The sequence below is a fragment of the Acomys russatus genome, chromosome 7 (genome assembly GCF_903995435.1).
Source record: "Acomys russatus chromosome 7, mAcoRus1.1, whole genome shotgun sequence".
NCBI classification, from domain to species: domain Eukaryota; kingdom Metazoa; phylum Chordata; class Mammalia; order Rodentia; family Muridae; genus Acomys; species Acomys russatus.
In genome coordinates this window covers 52,457,289-52,481,293 of record NC_067143.1, presented here as the reverse complement: position 1 = coordinate 52,481,293, position 24,005 = coordinate 52,457,289, and the positions used below count along the sequence as shown (strand labels likewise).

General features: G+C 50.5%; 2 protein-coding genes across 2 annotated transcripts; one reads left to right on the top strand and one right to left on the bottom strand.

Moving 5' to 3' along the window:
- The first annotated feature begins 1,175 nt into the window (after positions 1–1,175).
- On the top strand, positions 1,176–16,167 carry Dnajb13 (DnaJ heat shock protein family (Hsp40) member B13). Its single transcript, XM_051149044.1, has 8 exons — positions 1,176–1,310; positions 7,533–7,636; positions 8,633–8,794; positions 10,467–10,624; positions 12,903–13,016; positions 14,530–14,643; positions 15,270–15,346; positions 15,974–16,167. Exons 1-8 carry the CDS (start codon positions 1,243–1,245, stop codon positions 16,125–16,127), a joined length of 951 nt encoding a protein of 316 aa, XP_051005001.1. The 5' UTR covers positions 1,176–1,242; the 3' UTR covers positions 16,128–16,167.
- Positions 16,168–20,530: 4,363 nt separating this feature from the next.
- Ucp2 (uncoupling protein 2) lies at positions 20,531–24,005 on the bottom strand. The gene is made up of 6 exons (XM_051149042.1): positions 23,434–24,005; positions 23,063–23,273; positions 22,174–22,368; positions 22,000–22,101; positions 21,194–21,374; positions 20,531–20,794 (listed from the first exon to the last, which is right to left on the bottom strand). Exons 1-6 carry the CDS (start codon positions 23,557–23,559, stop codon positions 20,680–20,682), a joined length of 930 nt encoding a protein of 309 aa, XP_051004999.1. The 5' UTR covers positions 23,560–24,005; the 3' UTR covers positions 20,531–20,679.

Genomic DNA, 24,005 nt, shown 5'->3' with positions numbered 1-24,005 from the left:
GCTGAGCTCCTGGCTCTTGTGAGCTGCCTAGTGGGTGCTGGGAGCTGAGCTCAGGTATGGCTCAGGCCCTGCTCTTAACTGCTGTCTAGCCCCCAGAAAATGTACCCTTCTAATTTAAGATATTAATAGGGGAAACTGGGTTAACGGTATATGAGAACATTTTAATCTTCCTTGTTTTTCTGAAAATATAAAATATCCTACAATTTCAAAAACTCAGCTAGAGCTGAGCAGTAGTGGCACACACCTTTGATCTCAGCACTTGGGGGAAGGCAAGGGCAAGTGGATCTCTGTGAGTTCAAGGCCAGCCTGGTCTACATAAGCAAGTCCAGGACAGCCAAGACTACACAGAGAAACCCTGTCACGAAAAAACCAAAATAAAGAAAAAGAAAAGAAAGAAAAGCTGATTGTTACAAGTTATTTCACAGCCTCAGCTATTCTTCCAAGGCCATGAGTCACACGATTAAGCAGGCTACTCCACTTTTGTATGAAACACTTGCTTGGATGGCTGAGGTACCTGCTGAACATCTGTTACAAAACTGAGCCTTGCTCACACCCTGACAGGATTATGAGTTACTTTGGATCACCAACATTATAATTTTGTAGTTTTTTCTTTTATAATCTTTTGGTTAACAATAGCTGGGGCCTTTCATAGAAAATTCTGTTTGGCTTGGTCCTGGCCAGTCCCCTGCTCCTCTTTTTTTTTTTTTTTTTTTAAATAAAAACTTTCTAATTTACTAAAACCGAAACTGAGTCAGAGAGTCAGTGAAATCTCTCTCTAAATGACCTCAGACCCACAACAAATTCACTATGTAGATTAGGCTAGCCTCCAGCTCAAAGAGATCCAACTATCTCTACCAAGTGCTGGGATTTAAGGTATAGCACCACTACACAGTTTTGTTCTGAAGATTTTAAATTAAATCTGTACTAAACAGCCTGGTCTACAAAGCCAGTCTGGGACAGCCAGGACTACAAGAGAAACCTTGTCTCAAAAACAAAAAACAAAAAACAAACAAACAAACAAAAAACCCAAAACAACAACAACAACAAAAAAGCTGTACTACAAAATAAACAAAAAACGTGCTGGGGACTCCAGTTTCTGAGCTTGGTGACCTTTACCCTAGAACCAGTTCAAGGTGGAAAGACTACAATTCCCAGAATGCACGTAGTGGTTGCTAGGAGCAACCACAGCCCGCAGACTAACAGAGGCTGGAGTCTGAGGAAAAACTGTGACCGCTACCAGCCATGGGGCTGGATTACTATGCTGTGCTCCAGGTTACTCGCAACTCAGAGGATGCCCAGATCAAGAAGGCGTAAGTGGGCGGGATCCGAGCCTGGCACGTGCTGAGGCAGCTCCACCCTGATGCCAGGCAGAACAACTTCCTCGCACAGTTCAGGGAAGGAAAGAGACACCTCTCTCCTTCCTCTGGAATACTCTAACCTGGCTTTGGGCTGGCCAAGACACAGGCTGGAAATTCAGACACACCCCTAGTGCATCAGTGGGCGTCGCATGCCCAGTACTCCTGCCTCTTAGCTCCTCTTGGGCCGTGTCCGAAGTCTTAGCTAAGAAATGAGAACAAAGGGCCATTAGGACCTTATCCCGAGTCTCATGGAGACTCATAGGCCTGTAAACCAGAAATGACCCGGACAGGTGGATGACAGAGTTTCCATTTTGGCCATTATATGGGGTTTGTCACTGACTGATCATCTCTGTCAAGTCTCAGGGACTCTGTGAAAGTCTAGATATGGGTGTGATGGTACGTGCCTATAATCCCCAAATAGTGAGCCTTGGTTAGCCTGAGCTACACAGCAAGGCCCTATTTGGAAAATAAAAGGGGCAGTGTGTGTTGGCGGGGCTGGGGAGTGGGGGGTGGGGTGGGGGCACATTTAGGACAGAGGTCAGGCCATGTTTCTGTCTTTTGGGGTTTTTTGTTTTGTTTTGCTTTTTCGAGACAGTTTCTCTGTGTAGCCTTGGCTGTCCTAGACTTGCTTTGTAGACCACGCGGTCCTTGAACTCAAAACGATCTGCCTGCCTCTGCCTCCCAAGTGCTGGGATTAAAGGCGTGCACCACCTCCGCCCGGCTTAGGCCATGTTTCTGAAGATTTTTATCTTTTACAATTTTTTTCTTTGAAAACATTTTTTGGGCAAATATTTATGGAGCCCTAATTTTTGGGTTGTCCATAGTGTGGAGCATTGGTCATGGAGTGTGTATTGTTATAAAAAAAAAAAAAAAAGAAGGACTCCGTGCTGCCGAAGCTTGTGTTGAGATGTGAGTGGCTTCTCGGGAGGCCGCCCTGATAATTAAGCCATAGGACAAGGCTTGAAGGAGGAGTAAGGCTCTCTGGTGGGCTGGGGAGGTGACACTGAACTTGGCAATTGTGTCATCAAAGGTATAAAGACAAAAGGCATCTGAGGCAACTCCAGGTTTGGGGTACACTCGCTGCTTGTATTGAACATGTTAGGTGCCATTCTGAGTGCCTTCTATCTATCTTTGTGTCATGTACTCCTCACAGTGGCCCTGAGAGGTAATTGTCATTGTCATCCCAGCTTGTATGTGACAAATGGAATCAGAAATCAGACACCATCTCTATCTGCCTGGGCCAGGCCCCATGTGGACTGGAGAGGGGTAGATAAGTGAGTGTCCAGTGTGCATGGAGAAACGGATAAACTAATTAAACAATGGAGAACAATTCAGTACAGTGTGTAATGTCACCCACTTCTCAGTCATGGGCCACTGGGATTTATTAAATGAAAGGTTACCATGAGAGAAACCAAGTGGCCAGTGGGACTCATCAAAGGAATGGTTACCATAGCAAATAGAGAGATAAGCAGAGCCCAGTTACCAAAAGACGAAGTGCGCTGGCTACTTTTTTTTTTTTTTTTCTTTTCTTTTTTTCAGGAGACAGGGTTTCTCTGTGTAGCCTTGGCTGTCCTGGACTCACTTTGTAGACCAGGCTGGCCTCAAACTCACAGAGATCCACCTGCCTCTGCCTTTCAAGTGCTGGGATTAAAGGCGTGGGCCACCATGCTGGGTGCGCAGGCTACTTATATGTCAACTTGATGTAAGCTAGAGTCAGTTGGGGGGCGCTGGAGAGATGGCCTAGCGGCTAAGAGCACAGATTCCTCTTCCAGAGGTCCTGAGTTCAATTCCCGGCACCCACATGGCAGCTCACAACTGTCTGTAACTACAAGATCTGACACCCACAGACATACATGCAGGCAAAACACCAATGCATATAAAATAAAAATAAATAAATTATAGAGTCATTTGGGAAGAGAGACTGTCAATTGAGAAAATGTCCCCACCTTATTGGCCTGTGGGTTGACCTGGGACAGCCCAGCCCTTGGTGGGTGGAGCCACTCCTGGGCAAGCCAGTGAGCAGCACCCTTTCATGGCTCTGCATCAGCTCCTGCCTCCAGGTTCCCTCCTGTTCCTGCTCTGACTTCCTTTGATGACGGAAGATTTGACCTGCTTGCAGAAGTGTAAGATACAATAAACCCTTTCCTTTCCACGCTGCTTTTGCTCATGGTGTCTTAGCACGGCCATAGAAACCCAAAACCCTAAGATACCAAACATGGCAACCTTTGTGGGCCTCAGCTTCTCGTCTCAAAAAAGAAAAAGAAAAAAAAAAAGTGTGGTGTGGGAGAGATAGAGAGCCGGCGCAGTTGGTAAAGTGTTCGCTGTACAGTCAGGAGGACCTGAGCTAGAGGCCAGAACCCACATGAAAAAAAAGCTGTGTTTTGTTTGTAACATGGCCCTGGGGAAGTGGAGAAAAGCGGTGAATTCCCATGGCTGCTTGGAGAGTTCCAAGTCAGTGAGAGACTGTTAATGAGGTGGCCAGAGGAACAGGAGAGGCTGTCCTCTGGCCTGCACATGGACGTGCCACATGTGTATCTGCATGGACCCAAGACACACACTTTTTAAAAAGACCGGGAGATGTTGTGATATTAAATTAGGGTCAGATGAAATAATATGTATGAAAATGCCAGAAATCACTGCCATGTGAAACCATGTGAGACAAGAGTGATAAAAAGAAATGCATGTTTCTACTGACAGCCAGCAACTCTTCCACTGTAATAACTGTATAGCCTTGGCTGTCCTGGACTCTCTTTGTAGACCAGGCTGGCCTTGAACTTACAGAGATCCACCTGCCTCTGTCTCCTGAGTGCTGGGATTACAGGCGTGCACCATTGTGCCTGGCCTCACTGTAACAATGTTTAAGGCTTGAGCCTCCCATATGCTATATTGTTTCATAGAGCCCTGGCACTTGAAGGCCAGCTGTTGTAGTAGAATTTGTGAGCCCCAGAACAGCCTCCCCATCAACACACACACACACACACACACACACACACACAATCCTGTATAGTGAAGAAAATCTCTACGTTAATCACTGAGTTATCAGCTTCTTCAGAATCGCCCATTCAGTCTTTATCAGCACACATCCATTGTACCAAATAGCAGGTTTCATTGTGACATTTGCATGTACCCGGATCAAACACTCACCCACCATTCACTTGTGTGTTTACTTTTGAGAAAGAGTCTATGTAGCCCTGGCTGGCCTGGAGCTTGCTATGAGTGCCAGATTGGCCTCAAAGTCACAGAAATTTTCCTGCCTCTGCCTCCCAGGCATGCACCACCACACCCGGCATCACACCACTGAGTTCTGCACCATGGCGCCATCCTCTCTCTCCCATGCAAGACAGCTGATGAGCAAGGAGAGATGTTATTTTGGAGAGAAAATGGGGGCTTGGATCGTTAGCTCAAGGCATCTGGATTATCTGCGGAAAGGCAGCAGGAAAATGAGTGAGGAGTTTCAATAGGAGAGTGGAGTGATGTCAGAATATTTTAGGAGAGGAAAAGGAAAGGAGAGGGGAGAAAAAGGAGGGAATAAGAAAAAGGAAGAAGCCGGGCGTGGTGGTGCACGCCTTTAATCCCAGCACTCGGGAGGCAGAGGCAGGCGGATCGCTGTGAGTTCAAGGCCAGACTGGTCTACAAAGTGAGTCCAGGATGGCCAAGGCTACACAGAGAAACCCTGTCTCGAAAAACCAAAAAAAAAAAAAAAAAAAAAAGAAAGAAAGAAAGAAAGAAAAAGGAGGAAGTGGGAGGAAGGGATAGAGGGAGAACCCATTCGCAGCATGAAATAAGACAGAACTGGGGGGTGTTCTTGTGGACACAGGGAGACATGGTTCTGCCACAGTTACAGGAAGGAGAGGCAGGGCAGAGCGTTTAAGAACAGAAACGGACTGGGCGGTGGTGGCGCACACCTTTAATCCCAGCACTCGGGAGGCAGAGGCAGGTGGATCACTGTGAGTTCGAGGCCAACCTGGTCTACAAAGTGAGTCCAGGACAGGCAAGGCTAACACAGAGAAGCCCTGTCGCGGAAAAAAAAAAAAAAAAAAAAGAACAGAAACGGATGCCATTTGGTGACTGATGAGATGGGAGTAGAAGATTAGGCTTAGATTTTCATCTGTAGCTCCTGGGGGGAGGAATGGAGGTCCTGTCTGGGCTCTGGATGTGGGGTACCTGCAAGACCTGGGAGAAGGTAGTGAGATGCATTGGCGGCAGGGCACAGGTGGCTTCGGCTCAGGGACGTGGGCTGGGAGCAGCCGGGCATCTGCTGCGTGAGAGGAGCTCAGCCTGCAGACCGAAATGAGAAGAGATGCTACGGAATTCCAGACACCTGATATGGCCCAGCAGGGGCTGTGTGGGGTCAAACAGGGACGGAGCGACTGGGGCTGCTGGGCCGGAGGTTTCCTTCCTACCCTCCGTGCCATGGCCAGCAGTAGCGGGCTCGCTTGCCCACATGGCATGACTTCCCCACATCCCCTAAAGCAAGAGGATAGACGGGGAGAGCTGGCCTTTGGTCCTTACATCACAGTTCCCTTCCTGTGCGCTCTCTCTCCAGACCGCTCAAATCTCTTAACTGATGGCCTCAGCTCCAGGCCGGCCATGTGCGCACTTGTCAGGGTTCAGTGCAGTTCCCGGCACTCACTCCTAGAGTTCAGTATGGCCCCAGCATGTCTAGTTTGGGGGAGCCAGACTGTCTTTGTGGCGGTCTCCTTCCTGCATCTAGGGGGACGATCCCTTTAGTAAACTCCACAGACCATCTACTCGTCTCCAAGCTGTAGACCTTTCAGGACTGAGTGGTGGGGCAAGAACCAGCACAGAGGTGGAAAGGAGTGCCGGGACCGATGGGATCCGAGGGCTGGTCGTACACCCGAGAAGCCCGTGTGAGTCCTGGTCCACTGTAATGCAGACACCAGGACAGAATCAGGTGTACACAGTGCACTGCAGGAACCGATTTCAGGAACAGAGGGGAACTGCGAACTGCAGCGTAGGCCCAACATCTGAGAGGGAAGGACCTGTGAGGTAGGAAGAGCCCAGTGTGGCCAGTGGGGGAGTCTTCAAGGCAAGTTGGCAGAGGGTGTTGTGGTTTGGGTATGAAGTGTTCGTGTGTTAAAGGCTCAGTTCCTAGCATGCTGTGCTATTGGGAAACAACTGCCTCATGAGGAGCTGGAGAGATGGCTCAGGGGTTAAGCGTACTGTGTGTCCTTCCAAAGGTTGTGAGTTCAATTCCCAGCAACGGCGTGGTGGCTCACAACCATCTATAATGAGATCTGGTGCCCTCTTCTGGCATGCAGGGATACATACGGACAGAGTACTGTATAAATAATAAATAAATCTTTCTAAAAAAGGAAAAGAAGCCGGGCATGGTGGCGCATGCTTTTAATCCCAGCACTCAAATTGCTGTGAGTTCAAGGCTAGCCTGGTCTACAGAGCGAGCCCAGGACAGCCAAGGCTACACAGAGAAACCCTGTCTTGAAAAACAAAAACAAAACAAAACAAAAAGAAAAATTAATACCAATTAATGAATCCCTTCATATTGGGTAGGGACTAATTAGAAGAAGCGGGTCTCCGGAGGTTGGCCTTTGATGTCTTGTCCCTAGACCCGCCCTTTCTGTGCTCTTTTTTCCCTTTTCTCTCCCTCCCCACTGCCACCCCCACTTCCTCCCCTCTCCTGTCCATTCCTCCTGTTCTCCCTTTCCTCCCCCCACTTCCCTTTCTGTCTGTCCTTCCTGGCTGCCATGCCAGCGACCAGCTTTGCTCCTGCCACGGTGCTCAGCCTGAAACCAATGGTGCTAGCTGACCACATATGGAGACCATTAGCCAAATTTTTTTTCCTCCTTTTAAGTTATCTTTCTCAAGTATTTTTGTCACAATGTAAAGAAGCTAGCCTGGGGGTGTTCTGTGTCTCGAAGGTGGGCTGTCACTGAGTCCCCTGCTGTCCTTAGGTCTCAGCTGTGGCAGCTGAGGGGACAAACAGCCTCAGGACAGATGCCTAGGGGGGCAGCTTTTGGGGCTGGGGGCCAACTGTGCTCTCTACCCCAGGTTCTTCTCCAAAAGATCCAAGCAGCACACTCGTAGCCAGTGATCCCTGGTTCATAACAGACTAGAAAGCAGAGCCAACCCTGAGCCACGCCCCAGCCTCGGAGGCGGGGCAAAGGCAAGGGCTTGTATTCCTGTCCCCTCTAGGTACCGGAAACTTGCCCTGAAGAACCACCCAATGAAGTCAAATGAGCCATCTGCACCAGAGACATTCAAGCAGATAGCAGAAGCCTACGATGTGCTGAGTGACCGTGAGTGATGGTGGGGGCTGTCACTCACCCGTCAATTAAGATATTCCTCAAGTGTCTGCAGTAGAGAGTAAGCGACCATCCTCCCTGCCAGCATCTAGACAAACAGAGCAAACCAGGCCGCCACAGTCAGGTGTATGGGCTTACCCCTCACCTAGCAAGGCAGTACGAAAGTGGGGTGTATTCCTCTGTCGCCAGCCTAGCAGAATGAGGCTCTTGAGGAGGATGCTGGCTGCCAGGGGCACAGGGCTTAGGTGAAGACTTTCTCATTTATTTTCCCCTGACTGTCTCCAGGGACAGCAGGAGCAAAGGGCCACAAAGAGGCTTAGAGCCATTAGGAAATCTCTCCCTTTGGAAATCAGTTGTGTGGGACGAGGGTGACTCACCACAAAGCAACGTGCAGCAGCCCAGCTGGCTTGTGTAGGGGCTGGTCTTGGGGTCTGCGATTGTGGCTGCGTTCCTGAGAAACACTAGACTACAGCTTCTCCATTGTTTTGAGACAGGATTTCTCTGTGTAACAGCCCTGACTGCCCTATAGACCAGGCTGGCCTTGAACTCCCGGAGATCTGTCAGTCTCTGCCTCCTGAGTGCTGGGATTAAAGCTGTGCCTAACCGTGCCCGGCTCTCCAGCCCTGACTTTTAAGAACTCTAACATTTGCAAGTTAAGAATTCTTAGATTCTAAAGTTTTAAGATTTTAGAATTCTACTCTCACCTTCTAAGGCAAACCCAGGCATATATACACCTGACCCTCAGTCATCTAATTCCTCTCAAAAGCCCAACCCAGGAGGGTTTTAAAATTGCTTTCTGAGCTATCCTATAGAATCTATAGGATAAATAAATGACTCTGAAACACACAGCGTGACACTTCACCCTCCAACTTCTAGAGACTGCCAGGTGGCAGCTGTCCTTGCCCCTCCCCTCCCCCAGCTTTCTTGCCACCTCCCAGCCTGTCCAGCAATAAGCCCTGGGACCCTCCTCAACATCACTTGTACCCACAGCTGTCAAGCGAGGCATCTATGACAAGTTTGGCGAAGAAGGCCTGAAGGGTGGGATCCCCCTGGAGTTTGGATCCCAGACTCCATGGACAACGGGCTACGTCTTCCATGGCAACCCTGAAAAAGTGTTCCACGAGTTTTTTGGGGGAGACAACCCCTTTAGTGGTAAGAATCTCACCCCACCCTCTTGCCTTCCTGGGAGAGAACACAGCTGTAGAGGATACCTTTCTTGGCAGTTAGGTTTTGTTGCTTATTACTTATTTTGTTTACATCATCATCATTATTGTTTTTGTTATATTGAGACGTGTATCCCAGGCCAGCCTTGGCCTCAATGTTTAGCCAAGCATGACCCTGAACTCCTGATCCCTCCGTCTCCCAAGTACTGTAATTGCACACATGTGCCATCACACCCAGTTTTTGTTTTTTGTCTCTTTTGGTTTTTTGAGACAGGGTTTCTCTGTGTAGACTTGGCTGTCCTGGATTCACTTTGTAGACCAGGCTGGCCTTGAACCCATAGTGATCTGCCTGCCTCTGCCTCCCGAGTGCTGGGATTAAAGGCATGTGCCACCACGTCCAGCCCTTGATCCTTTTTAAAAAGAGTTTTTATTATATTAGTGTTTGTAGGTCAGAGGGCCACCACCAGGAGACAGTTGTCTCCTTCCACCTTGGGCGCTGGTAACAACTGCCTTTACTTACCAAGCCATGGCGCTGGCACCCAGCTACTATGTCTGAAGCCTCTGCGTATTCCCAGCTGTTGCTGGCCATCTCACCATCTAGCTTGGCACAGCCATTTCTTGACACCGACCACAGGAGGCAGGGTACATAATAGCCACCTCTGACTCCACAGTCTACAAAGGGCCCTACATCTAGCAATATAGCATAGGACTCTGTGGCTGAGAGGTCCTGTAGTACAGGTCCCAACTTCATTACTCACTAGCTGTGGAGCTGTGAGCATTTTGTTGGCCTTTCTGGACCAAGATGACAGTCACTAAGTGCAGAGCCTGATCCACAGCAGGCTCTCCCGAGGCTTAGCTGTTTCTCATCTTAATGGTACAGGGCAGAAAAAGTATTTCCCCATACCACAGACTAGAAAGGTCTGTCTGTCTGTCTGTCTGTCTGTCTGTCTGTCTGTCTGTCTCTCTCTCTCTCATCAGGTTAAAGGCAACAGGTAGGCTCTAGGATGGAGAGCAGGCAGGAGTAGATGAAGTTGAGGAGCTTGGGGCACACCGGTGACCACTCAGAAGTTGAGGAGCTTGGGGCACACCGGTGACCACTCACAGTTGCCGTGGGCCACCGCAAGTCCTTCTTCACATCAGCTTGTAACTCCAGAGAACTCCAGGCTGGCTTGTCTAGAATAGTCATACCGTGGACAGAGAAGGGCCATTAGGGCCCTGAGGAAGGGTAGAGTGGACTAGCTGTTCTGACCCAATCAGCCTGAAGGAGTCTTCTCTGCTCTACCAGGATCTACCACTTAGAGTGGTGCCTCAATTTGTTTACGAAGCGGGAGTACCAGCACCTCACTTTGTGGGAGTCTCAGGGGAGCCCTGGGGACCAAGAGCAGCTTCTTGAAGCCCAAGTGTGATGGCCCACACCTGTACTCCCAACATTGAGGAGGCTGGGGCAGGAGGATTGCCCTTAGTTCAAGGCCTAAAACAAAATGAAACAGAACAAATAGCCCCTGGTCCGTGGGTCTGAGAGATGGAAACGATGTGAGAAACCTTATTCTTGGGGCACTGAAGAGGTTCCAGGGAATACAGGTGCGTGCGTGCGCGTGTGCATATGTCTGACCTGTGTCTTTGGACATCATTTCTGTTACCCATCCTTTTCTCTCCTTTAGAATTTTTTGATGAAGAAGGAAAGGATGTAGATTTGAATTTTGGGGGGCTTCGGGGCCGAGGAGTCCAGAAACAAGACCCTCCAATCGAACGAGACCTCTATTTGTCCCTGGAGGACTTATTCTTTGGCTGTACCAAAAAAATTAAGATCTCCCGAAGGGTGAGTACTTAGCTTGCTCCTCTTAGCCGGCACCATCGCCCCTGCAAACTTCCCTATCACCTCCACACCCCCAAACAGGAAAACTCAACCTTGCAACCTTTTTTGAGGGCATCATGGGATCTTAGGTCAAGAGACTCAGCAATTTTAGGTTGTAGAATTCTAGAATATGACATTTAAAACGAATAATGGAAGGGATGCGCCCTTCTTTCTGGTACAGAAGTCACCTCTGCAGCTACCCAATGGGGACAGGATACTCCCCTTCCTCATCCAGCCCCACCCTTGTGGAAAGTGGAGGAGTAAGAGTGGAAGGGGTCCCCTGTGAGTTCCACTCCAGAGCAACTTTTATTCGCCTGAGGTAATTGTTGGCTCAGAGGTTTACCGCCTCTGTCTGCTAACCTAGGCCCAGTCCCAGAAGCTTCTAGGCCTAAAATGTTTTCAGCCTAGATACTTTCTGCTGAATAAGCTCACCCTTTCTAGTTCTTTCTGAACTCTGGCTGTCTGGTTCAACTTAACTGTTCTGGCACAAACTCCTCTCCAAGCTGACTGATTCAAACTGGCTTCTCTCACTTCTGCCTGAATTGCTCTGCTTGGCCTCAAACTAACTCTAGCAATCCATTCTAATCTTCTGGCTCCTTCTCATTCTCTAGCTTGTTCTGTCTTCACCTGTGTCCAGCTTGTTCTCTTCAACCTGTCTCTCTACAATTCTCCCTGTAAAACTGCCTCCTCTTTCGGTCCCTCTGTGCTCTCTTAAGTCACTTCTCTTTACTCTCTGTTCTCGTGAAAGTTGGGCATATCCTATTTTATCAAATCTTTCTCTGATTTGTTACTTTGTCTGCCTCTCAATTCGATACCACTTTTTTATTTTTTGTTTTATTTTTTGTTTTTTTGAGACAGGGTTTCTCTGTGTAGCCTTGGCTGTCCTGGACTCATTTTGTAGACCAGGCTGGCCTCGAACTCACAGCGATCCGCCTGCCTCTGCCTCCCGAGTGCTGGGATTAAAGGCGTGTGCCACCACGCCCGGCTCCATATCACTTTCAAACATGATGCTTCCTTCCACAAACTAACTTTACCTTCATTGTTTGGGATTAAAGATGAGTACTAAGGATCGTCGGGCGTGGTGGCGCAAGCCTTTAATCCCAGCACTCGGGAGGCAGAGGCAGGCAGATTGCTGTGAGTTCGAGGCCAGCCTGGTCTACAAAGTGAGTCCAGGATGGCCAAGGCTACACAGAGAAACCCTGTCTCGAAAAACCAAAAAAAAAAAAAAAAAAAAAAAAAAAAAAGATGAGTACTAAGGATGTGTCTGTATTCTAGGTAGATCACACAGACTAGAAGGTCTTTAGATGTGTTCACAGCAGCCATATTATTGGATTAAAATTCCTCTACAAGAGCATTGCTACAGGGCTGGAGAGATGGCTCAGAGGTTAAGGACACTGTCTGCTCTTCCAAAGGGCCTGAGTTCAATTCCTAGCAACCACATGGTGGCTCACAACTGTCTATAATGAGATCTGATGCCCCTTTTGGCCTAGTGGCTCACATGCAGGCAGAATACTGTATAAATAACAACTAAATATATCTTTTTTTAAAAAAGAGCATTATTACCAGACCACACCCCAAAGAGTATGTGCCTCAGCCACAGTGTGCATGGACATGGGCTGGCATAATCTCTAAGATGACAGCTTAGGGAAGACCCTTGTGAGTAGTTGTTGCAGCATCTAGTCCTTGGCCTATGGTCCAGCCACCTTTCTCCCCTTTGCCTGGGGGAGATGCCCATTGTGGCCATGGTATCCAAAGGTGGCACTGTGGACTCACAGAGTTTCAGACACAATATGGGGGATGCTTTGCATGAGGCACAATATATTGTCTTCTGAGAGGTCTGCAGCATGCTTGGGACCCCTCTTTTCTTCATATCAACCAATAACTTCCTAGAAACTGAAGTCTGGGGTCCGTAGTGGTCTTGTGCTAGACAGTGAGGGGCTGTGGAGCCTGGGGAAGGGTAGACAAGACTTTGGGATTAGGACCAGACTTCTGGGGGTTGGAGAGTGGCACCTTTCTCTGTGTTCTTGTTGGTGGCCAGAGTTAGTGGTGACTGGTGTCCCAGGCCACAGCTTCATCAATTTGAGGATATGCCTTGGGAACTCACAGGCTCTCAGATCCAGTGGCAATGAGTACGGGAGTGGGAATGACTCTGGTCCACCATTGCTATGGGTACTGTCTGAGCACAGACTCCACAGAGCCTTTTCCCTGAGCCGATTCCCCACCCCTGCCCCTGTCACTGTAGGTGCTAAATGAAGATAGGTATTCTTCCACCATCAAGGACAAGATCCTGACAATCGACGTGAGGCCTGGGTGGAGGCAGGGCACACGCATCACCTTTGAGAAAGAAGGGGACCAGGTGAGAGGGCAAGAAGCTGGCGGGAGGACTGAGAGTGAGGGACTCCATATTTTTTCCCTATCCCTACAAGCTCTGGTCTAGTAGAGTGAGAAGGTCCCTAAAGTCCCTTCCTAGGGACAGAGCCTCACAGTACTCCTTTGTGAATACAAGGTGAGGATTACTACCATTATACAAAGTGGGAAAACTGAGGCCCCCATAATGGAAGAAACTTGCTCACTATAAGAACACAAAAAGCTAAAAGAAAGGCCTTGGGGAGATGCCCAACTTGATCCCTAGCACCAATGGCAGAGCTGGGTGCCCTGGGAGCCCAATGCTAGACACAGGCAAGTGATCCCCCTGCCTCGGCAGTGGAGAAACAGAGGATCCTTCAGTTTACTAGCCAGCCAGTCTAGCTGAATCGGTGTGCGCTAAGGTGAGGAGAGATCCTGCCTCAAAAAATAGGATGGAGAGCAATTAAGGAAGACATTCAGTGTTAACTTCTAGCCCCCTAACCACATACATGAGTATATGTCCTTGTTCACACACAGGAAAACACACACACACACACACACACACACACACACACACACACACACACCCCACAGTGCAAGACTGAAGAAAGCCGAAGGGGAGAGCTACTTGGAAGCATCTCGTTAATAACTAAAGTACTCACTGTGGAAAACATTGTCATTGTGCTGGGATGCTGAGTCCTCACATCCCGAGAAGAAATGGAGTAATGGAGAGCTCAGAGCCAGGAGAGATGAGTTCCCTTGTTCATACCTGCCCCTTTCTCACCTGGAAAACATCTGCTTCCAACAATCACCCCTCAGCCCGGCTCACTGGAGGTTGAAGCAACTCAGGAGGCTGAGGCAGGGGATCACTTGAGCCAAGGGAGTTCAAGTTCAACCTGGGTGACATAGTGAATTCCAGGCTAGTCTGGGCTACAGAGTGAAACAGGCAGGCAGAGACCCAGTGCCAACACACCCCACTCTGGGAAGCTTTTCCCAACCTCCTGCCGTGGCCCAGGACCTCCTTAGAGCCCAGCCTCTGGGCCTCCCTTTCTCTCAGCCTTGAGCTTGCCATTTCTGACTATATGGCTATTTCTGACCATCTGACTATTTCTCACACCGGGAGTGGCAGCTGCTCTCACTCTGTACAGTGGCCAGAAGAGAGGCCAACCTTCGGGGAGGCCCGCTGGAGTGGAGAATTCATTGCTGAGTTTCTGCCTGACAGAGAAGTTGTCTGACTCCAACATAGTGTCCAGCTGTCACTCAAAGAAGCCCCGCCCCCACCCCACCCCGCCCCATACTATTGAGGAGATTACTTTGGGCATGCTCAGTAGAGAAATACTTGGGGAGCGGGAGTGATCCAGGCAGGCTCTAGGGATTTGGCCCTAGGCCACACTGAATGCCCCCTCTAGAGAACTGGGTCTGATTCTCCACCGCACTGATGAAAACCCAGAGACAAGTCGAGGCAGGAAGTTGGCTGACTCATCTAAGTAGTAAACCCCTTACCCCTTGGCTTTCCCCTCCAGGGCCCCAACATTATCCCGGCTGATATTATCTTCATTGTAAAGGAGAAGCTGCACCCTCGCTTCCGCAGGGAGCTTGACAATCTCTTCTTCGTGTACCCCATTCCTTTGGGCAAGGTGAGTGGGTACGGTGCAGAAGAAGGGCGTGGGGCCCAGTCTGAACCCCACTTGCAGCAGTTTAGGCTTCATCTCTTCTCCTCAACCAACCTTTACCAGTCCCTGGGTCCTGTGACTCCCACCCCTTGTGTCTCTCTCTCCCTCATTGGGCAGATCTGTGCGGCAGTCGTCCACCCCCCGCCCCACCTCCTCATCTTTCCATACACTGTCCTGGTCCTGCTGCTGTGCTTATGGTCTCCAAATAGTCACGTGGTACTCTTTAAGGTACCCCTGTTGACTCATTCTTTGTCCTTCAGGCCTCAGGGTGAACATATCTGCCTGGCTGGGGCTTTTTCACACCTGCCCAGCTCACCCTCCAGGTTTTTCAACCGCTGCCCCTACTGTGTGGCAGCACACAGAGCCTGTCATAGCTGCCTCTCAAAAGCCTTACTTACACTCTGTCATCACCAAACTGACCTACCACACGTCAAACTAGAAGGCAGGTAATGGCCGGCCTTGCTCACAGTTAGATTTCTGGCAGCCTTTCGCTTCCCTGGTACCCAGGTCAGGATTGGAACCCAAATAGGCTCCCGAATGCCTTCTAAATGGAATGGCTGTGGTGATGCTCCACATCCTACACTCTGCAGGCCCTCACCTGTTGCACTGTGGAGGTGAAGACCCTTGATGACCGTCTGCTCAACATCCCCATCAATGACATCGTCCAGTGAGTCTATCTGCCTGGTACCTAAGTAGTCACAAGAAAGAGAGACTTGGGGATTGTGCAGGCCACAGCCACAGGAGGGTTTCCATCTCAGAGGCTGGGACTCCAATCCCACCCGCCTCTCTGCCTGAGCCATGAGCTCTGTTTACCCTACACAAGAAATGCCTTTCTCTAACATACATGAAGCCCCCGTAGCGGCCCGAGAACCCCAGTATTGCCTCTGAACCCCAGTATTGCCTCCATTCCCCAAACCTCTCATCAGAGCATGGAACAGTAGCTCCCAAGTCTTGCTCCAAGAAAAGTCCTAGGTAAGGGAGGGCTTGGCTCCACCCCCCCCCCCCCCCCAACCCCGTCCCGGCCAGGCTGCTTTGCATCTTGGGGAGGGATGCGCACTTCTGGGGGTCAGTCAAGCAGGGCATTTACTTTGAGCAAGGGTTTCCAGGAGTGTGCTATTTGGGACAAGCCAGTCTCTCCACCTACCTGTTCCAGCTTGTGAGACCTGGCCATCTTCTGGGAGGCCGTGATAACGGCCCACTCCTGTGGTTCTGTGAACTAGTGTAGTGTGCACCCATTGGGCACCACTCTCTGAATCTTCTATACTTTTTATTCTCTCGTCTTGCCCTGCCTCAGCCCTAAGTACTTCAAGACGGTGCCAGACGAAGGGATGCCACTGCCTGAGAACCCCAGCAAGAAGGGAGACCTCTTCATCTTCTTCGACATCCAGTTCCCCACACGCCTCACACCCCAGAAGAAGCAGATGTTGCGCCAGGCACTGCTGACCTAAATCTGGGGACCTGGAGAAGAAGAGGGATGGAGAGGGCTAGCTGGGCTTTGCCCAATCCTATCCCCTCAACCCCCCACAGCCTGTGAAGATGAAGAGACATGAGACCTTAGGCTGACTTAATAAATATTCCTTTTGTATCCTCTAGCTATGGCCTCAAGTGTGCTGGATGGATGCTTCCTGCAGGACCCAGAAAGCTAGGCACCTGGGGCCCCACTTTGCCTCCCTAGGCATGGACTGTTCCCTGAGGCTTCAAAGCTTGTTTCCACCTTGGTAACATGAGACAGGGCCATGTGACCTCAACAGTCCCTCTGTGCTGGACATTTCATACCATAGATCTTTAGAAGGAACCTTGTGTGGTCTGTGCTGTCTTGAGCAATATAGACAGGAAAAGCAAAGCAAAGACACAGCACTTGTCCCAGCACTCTGGCTAAGCTGCCACCAGACCTTAGGCCACTCCATATAGACTCACAAACTTCAGTTAATCCCACCAGGGACACAGTGCCAGAGCAGCTTTGGGCTCCACCTCTGGCGTTGGTTCCTTCTCTGTGGAATGGGTCTTAAGCTACCTCTAGGCCAGTGCTCTGGGATGCCTGGTGGTTGGGATCGGGTCCAGGTCTGCCCCTGATTCCTGCATTGATTATTAATTCACCTTGTTAGTAGAGCCTACAACCTGCCTACAGGGGTGAGGACTGGGGAGTGGGGCATTGGCCGTTGGTAAATTCATGGTTAGATTATAGAGGGCATCAGAGAGCATCACTGCCTAGTGACCTGGAGGAGATCTGGCTTCTGGGTGCAGCCAGGGTTGTGTGGTCCATCCCTGTGAGGAGCTTGCCCTGTTTAGGCTGTGGTTAGGCCTAGGCTTATGGGTAGCAAGCAGGTCCAGTGGCTTCTAAGATATGAGGGAAAAAACAAAACAAAATATCCACATTGCTTAGAATCCTACCATTCAAAGTGCCATATTGGCTTAAGGATTTTTCCTTTAGTCCTTTCAAAAAAAAAAAAAGATTTTTTTTTTCCCAGATGGTTTTCTCTGTAGCAGCCCTGACTTTTCTGGAACTTGCTTTGTAGACCAGGCTGGCCTCAAACTTTGAATCCACCTGCCTCTGCCTTCTGAATATTGGAATTTAAAGCATGCACTAACACACCTGGCTTTTTTCTTTTTAAATTTTGAGGCAGGGTTTCAGGGAGCTGAGGCTGGCTTTAACCTCTTATCTTCATGCCCCAGCATTCCACATGCAGGGATCATAAGCATGTGCCACCACGCCCAGCTAAAAGATTGTTGTTTGTTTTTGCAGTTTTTCGAGACATGGTTTCTCTTGTAGCCCTGGCTGTCCTGGACTTGCTTTGTAGACCAGACTGGCCTAGAAATCACAGAGATTTGCCTGCCTCTGCCTCCCAAGTGCTGGGATTAAAGGCATGCACCACCTTTTTGCTTTTTTTAAAAAGTGAGAGTACAACTCTGGGCAAGAACTTTGTTTCTGAACACATTCAGTCTTGCCCCTGCTAGCCCCCAAACCCCTAGGCTCAAGTTATCCTATGGCCTGCAGCTGTCTTTGAACCACCATGAAGACAGCTCAGAGTGGTGGTGCACGCCTGTAATCCCAGCGCTTGGGGGGCAGAAGCAAGTGGACTTCTGAGTTCGAGGCCAGCCTGGTCTACAGAGCTAGTTCAGAGCAGCCAGGGCTACACAGAGAAACCCTGTTTCAAAAACCAACAAAAGGCTTTGAGATACTCTGGGGCTGGAGCTCCAGGAAGAATCTCAGTGGAGCAGTCACCTGTGGCCTTGGGTCCACTTGTGGCCTCTCTTCTCTAGGTCATTTTTTTTTTTTAAATAAAGTTGTCTATTTATTTATTTTTCATGTTTTGGTTTTTCAAGACAGGGTTTCTCTGTGTAGCTCTGGCTGTCCTGGACTCACTTTATAGACCAGGTTGGCCTTGAACTCACAGCAATCTGCCTGCTTCTGCCTCTGAAGTGCTGGGATTAAAGGCATGCGCCACCACTGCCAGGCATAAAGTTGTTTTTTTGTTTTTGTTTTTGCTTTTAAGAAGTGTTTTGCCTGCACATGCTGGTATACCATAAGTATGCTGTGCCTTCAGAGGCCAGAAGAGGGCATCAGATCTCTCTGGAAAGTTTTAGATGGCTGTGAGTTATAGTGTGGGCGCTGGATCCGGAACCCAGGATCCCCGAGAGAGTACTTGAGAGTGCACTTGACTACTGAGCCATCGCTCCAACCACTTTAAATCTATTTTCTTTTTTCCTCTTTAAATTTAGTTTTTCCAGGGTTTCTTTGTATAAAAGCCCTCATTGTCCTGGAATTCACTTTGTAGACCCTGCTGACCCTTAACTCACTGAGATCTGCCTGCCTCTGCCTCCTGAGTGCTGGGATTAAAAGGGAGAGCCACCACCACCTGGCTCCTTTTTTTTTTTTTTTTTTTTTTTTTTTTACAGTAAAGATTTCAACCCCTCTATTCCAGACTTGTGGAGCCAGATGTTCACTGCACTCTTGTGGCAGGACTGACCTGAAGGCAACCGTAACTGCCTGATCTGAGGGCAGGCCTCCAGCACTACAGGAAGGTCACAGAGGGACTCCCAGACCTCTCAAAGGCCACTGCTGCTGACCCTCCTGAAGGGCTCATGGGAAGCCTGGCCTCAGGCCTTAACCACAAACCTTTACCGAGATTTCCTGTCCTCTCAGTAACGAGGCTACATAGGGAAGCAAAGCAGGGTTTATCATACACCCTGAGGTGCTCAGGCCTCTGGTATGCTTTCCAATGACTGCCGCCTCTTTCTCAGGTCATCTGATGGCATCTCCAGGCATAAAGTCCAGTGGGCTCACATCCGCACCACTTTGTGTGCGGCATACATTGTGTGCTCTCACCTGACCTGTTGGCTGTCGGTAGACGTGCCTGGGGCAGTGAACTGTTCCTTGAAGGACTTAACACAGTGCCCTGCCAGTTGACCTTCATTGTGGCTTGCTGCCTCAGGACTGAGACTGTGGCCAGATTTATCAGTAGCCGAGGAGAACTGGGCGCCCTTCGCTGGAAGCCTGTCATCAAGCATTGAGAAGGTCTAGCCTTCCAGCTCTGACCCAGCCTGCTGAGGAGGTGAAAAGGGAAGAAGCCACAGCCTCTTTAAGCTGGCAGGACATCCTGCTGTCTGGGCCCAGCCTCACCGCTACCAGACACAATTCCCCAAGAACCCTGTCTTGGCTCTCTGCAGAGACAGGCAGATGTCCGAAAGAGGTATAAAAATGGGCCTTGGAGACTTGACAGGCCCATCCCTGTCTTGGACATCAGTTGCTGAAAAGAAGTAGTCCTGCCTCCTCCTCTTGCCTTGAGAACTTCTGGCTGGAAAGAGGTTGGAATGAACAAGCTAAGCCTTGTCTGGTCAACAGCGTTGGGAGAGGGGGAGACCTCTAACAGAAAGGCTCCTCTGAGGCCAGGAATCATAGATGCCTGCAGTTCCAGCATGTGGGAAGCTGAGGCAGAGTTGCCATGAGTTCAAGGCCAGCCTGGGCTACAGTGTGAGACCCTGACTCGAACAACAAAACCAAACCCCCTACAGGCTGTATGTTTGCCAGGCGCCTGAGCCCAACTCTTCAATAGGTCTGGCCTGCCCTGCCTCCCCAGTTCAAAGCCCGCTTCAGGTGGGCTTTTTTTTTTTTTTTTTTTTAAGACTAGGTTTCTCTGTGTAGCCTTGGCTGGCTGTCCTGGACTTGCTTTGTAGACCAGGTTGGCCTCAAACTCACAGCGATCCTCCTGCCTGTCTCCCAAGTGCTGGGATTAAATCGTGCACCACCACGCCCAGCTTAGGTCTATGATTTAGGAAGGTGGGTTGCTATGTGTGAAACAGACTAGAGGAAGCCCCAAAGAATAGAAGGTTCTGGAGTTCTCTACATCTTCCAGGTACTTGATGTGAGGGGACAGGGGTTCTTTCACTCTGCAGATGGACAGGCCTGGCCAGCAGAGGTGAGGAAGGCAGCTCTAGAGCCCCAGGCGTTGAGTGACAGCTTACAGGACCCACAGAGAAAGGCAGGATAGGCAAAGGCTCTGCTGCCTCCCTGGGCTGTGCCACTTTCCAGCTCAGCCTAGACTGAGTCTGGAGGAACAAGCTGATCTCCATGAGCCCCTTTCCAGGTGCTAGAGGCAGAATGTGGGTCACATCCCTCTAAAAAGTCACTGGTCCCCCCTGCACCACCCCCCTGCCTACCCAGGTGCTGAAAAAGCCCCCTGGACCAAGATCTCTATAAACAGCTTTGAGAGATAGAAGACACCAAGGTTGAGCTTGCTTTATGGGTGAAGGCTGGCTGGCTGAACTGAGCTGGGGATGAGGACAAAGATTTGAGTTTAACTGTAAAGAGCACTGAGGAGGGTCTGGTGTCAGGCCTCCTCACTGGGGTACCATCAGCAGGGAGGAGCAGGGAGATGAGGTGGGAAGGGAGTTGGGATGAGGGAAATGGAGTGAGAAGAAGAGATGTGGGGCTGGGCAGAGGATGAAGAAAGAGACAGGGCAGGGAGGGGAAGCAGGGTCCAGGTCAGTGGCTGGCCAGGCTCAAAAGGGTGCCTCCCGGGATCCGTAGGCAGCCATCAGGGCCCTTTTGAGCTGCTCATAGGTGACAAACATCACTACATTCCAGGATCCCAAGCGGAGGAAGGAAGGCATGAACCTAGATAGAGCAAACACAAGTCAGGGGGCTTCTCCACCTCTGCTTTTACCACAGGGCTCACCCACCCATCCAACCCGTGGACTTTTTCTCGAAGGAGGCTGGGAGGATCTGAAGAGCCCACAGCTATGTGCCCAAGAGCAAGAATCTCCAGTACCCAGCTCACTGCTTCTGCTGTGCCGGGGAGTAAAAGCCAGTGCCCAGAGCATGCTAGGCAAGTATTCTACTACCAGAGTCACCCGCCCCACAGCCTGAGTCCCCATTTTAACCCTTAAAAACCAGAGGTGACAGCAACTATGGGATGTTTGACATTTGACTATATCTCCCTCCTCTCCCTTCTGAAAGGCTTGGAGTTGGATAAGGTGTGTGTGTTGGGGGGTGGGGCGGGGACCAGAGGCTCACCCCTTGTAGAAGGCTTGAGGTCCCTCCTTCCGGAGCATGGTAAGGGCACAGTGGCCTGCGCTGTGGTACTGGCCCAAGGCAGAGTTCATATATCTCGTCTTGACTACATCAACGGGAGAGGCGATGACCGTGGTGCAGAAGCCGGCCCCAAAGGCAGAAGTGAAGTGGCAAGGGAGGTCATCTGTCATGAAGCAGCAAGAAGGACGTCAGGTCTCCCTAGCCACCATCCCATCATTGCAGCAGGAAACACTGTTTGTTTTTTGAGACAGGGTTTCTCTGTGTAGCCTTGGCTGACCTGGAACTTGCTCTGTAGACCAGGCTGGGCTCAAACTCACAGAGATTCGCCTGCCTCTGCCTCTTGAGTGCTGGGATTAAAGGCGTATACCACCACGCCCGGCCCAGGAAACTCTTTTAAGGAGAGGAGTCTAGTGGTTTTAAAGACACAGGGACTCCAGGTCGGGTCTCTTAGGGGGACTTAAAGATTCTTTTGGTCAATCTAGCCTGTTACTCTACGTGCAAAGTGGGGTCTTTGGCCAGCTGTTTTTGAATGGTAAGAAATATAAACTCTATAAGCAAAAGGCAAACAGGATAAAAAAAGAGGCAACTAGATGCCTCTACTAGCTTTTTTTTTTTTTCCTAGACAGGGTTTCTCTGAGTATTCTTGACTGTCCTTGACTTGCTTTGTAGACCAGGCTGGTCTCAAACTCACAACAATCCTCCTGCCTCTGCCTCCCAAGTGCTGGGATTAAAGGCGTGCACCACAACCCCTCGGCTCCCTCTACTAGCTCTTACTAACCCTAACATACCCGTCATGAGGTTGGCTTTCAGGAGAGCATCCTTGATGAGGTCATAGGTCACCAGCTCAGCACAGTTGACAATGGCATTCCGGGCAACATTGGGAGAGGTCCCTGTAGGAAGAACTTGTGTGAGCCCAGGACATCGGGGAGAAGAGAGGAGAAAAGCAAACACCCAGCACACACCTTTCCAGAGGCCCCGGATCCCTTCCTCTCGCGCAATGGTCTTGTAGGCTTCGACAGTGCTCTGGTATCTCCGACCACCGCCAGCCCGGGCCTGAGCCTGGAAGCGGACCTTTACCACATCTGTAGGTTGGGCCACAGCCACGGCCAGGGCACCTGTGGTGCTCCCTGCCAGGAGGCGGCTCCCAATGCCTGCATCTGTGGGCACACAGGAGGTCAGTGGCCAGCAGGCCTGCGCAGGGGTATAACAAGGAGTAACAAAATGGAGACTGCTTTCTCACAGGAATATGGTCATTTAAGCTACTCAGCAGCCTTGGGAAATCAGGGTTAGTTCCATTTAACAGATGTGAAACCCAAGACCAAGAGAAGTGACTTTTCCCAATGGAACTGGACTAGAGAGACAGGTTCTCAGCCCAGCTCTACCTCTCCCTGCAGTGTGATCCTGGGAAAGGCATCCTTGTCTTAGGTGCTCAGTTTCCTCACAGGTAAGGAGGGCGTAGTGACACATATTGGTAAAGCCAGCACTTGGGAGGCTGAGGCAGACAGAGCTGTGTCTGTGTCAATTCCAAGGCTGCATGGTGGAGACTCCTGTCTCAGCCCCCTCCCCTCCAAGGAGGGCTGGCTGTGGGGGCAAGAGGCTGTGGTTGCTTCCTCTCTGTTGTGCCTTTGGCCTAGTCCCTCCCCCATTTCAAGCCTCAGTCTCTCTGACCCAGGAGGCCACCTACTGCCATGGTGGTTGTGAGGACTATCAGTGGGCTCCTGCCTTGCTCGGAGATAGCCCCGGTGCTTGGATAACAAGAGCCAGGGTCACTTCAACTTCTCCACCTAGGGGTCTCGGGAAGCCTGAAGGAGCCGTTGAAACTATACACAAACTGAGGCCACTCATACTCACGCTCTGAGCCCTTGGTGTAGAACTGTTTCACGGAGTCATAGAGGCCGATGCGGACGGAGGCAAAGCTCATCTGGCGCTGCAGGCCCGCAACCAGCCCATTGTAGAGGCTGCGTGGACCCTCAGTGCGCACCATAGTCAGGATGGTACCCAGCACGCCGCGGTACTGGGTGCTGGCTGTGGTGCGCACTAGCCCTTGACTTTCTCCTTGGATCTGAAAGGCCAAGATGGGGTAGTTAAGAACAGGCAGGTGGTTCTGCCAGTCTTCAGCCAGCTCTCGGCTCCTCCCCACCCCTGAGGAGTCGGACCTAGGGAGGAAGCGACCCAGGGAGGGAGCGGATTAGACAGCATCAGGACTCTCCTTTCATCCTCACCTGCAGCCGGACTTTGGCAGTATCTAGAGGAAAAGTGATGAGATCTGCAATGCAGGCAGCTGTCCCAGCCCCCAGGAACTTCACGGTGGCTGTAGGGGGCACATCTGTGGCCTTGAAACCAACCATGATTCTGATCTCCTGCTACCTCCCAGAAGATGGAGAAAAACTGGAGAAGTGGGAACCTTCAATCCGCAAGACGAGACAGAGGAACTCTGCCGGAAGCTAAGGCAAAAGGAGAGAAGCCCTCAGTATCAGCATCCCCAGGCCAGCCTCCCCCAGGCCTCCCTCCATGTTCACCGTCCACCTACCCCAGCCTAGACTTCCCTAACGGCACCAAGCAAGTCTCAGGGTTCCCGGAAGGAAACCAGGAGAGAGCTCCAAAACCACCCAGGTAGGGTCTGGGAAGCAATTCCAGGCGAGGAGCTGAGAATCTGAAAGGCTCCCTCTTATTTAGTGCAGGGAGTGTGGCTTAGGATCATCCTGAGGCCACCTCACAACCAACAGGCTCATGATCTGCTGCTGGTATAGACTGCACAGAGGAAGGCCACATTCCTGTGCTGCGGGTCTATTCC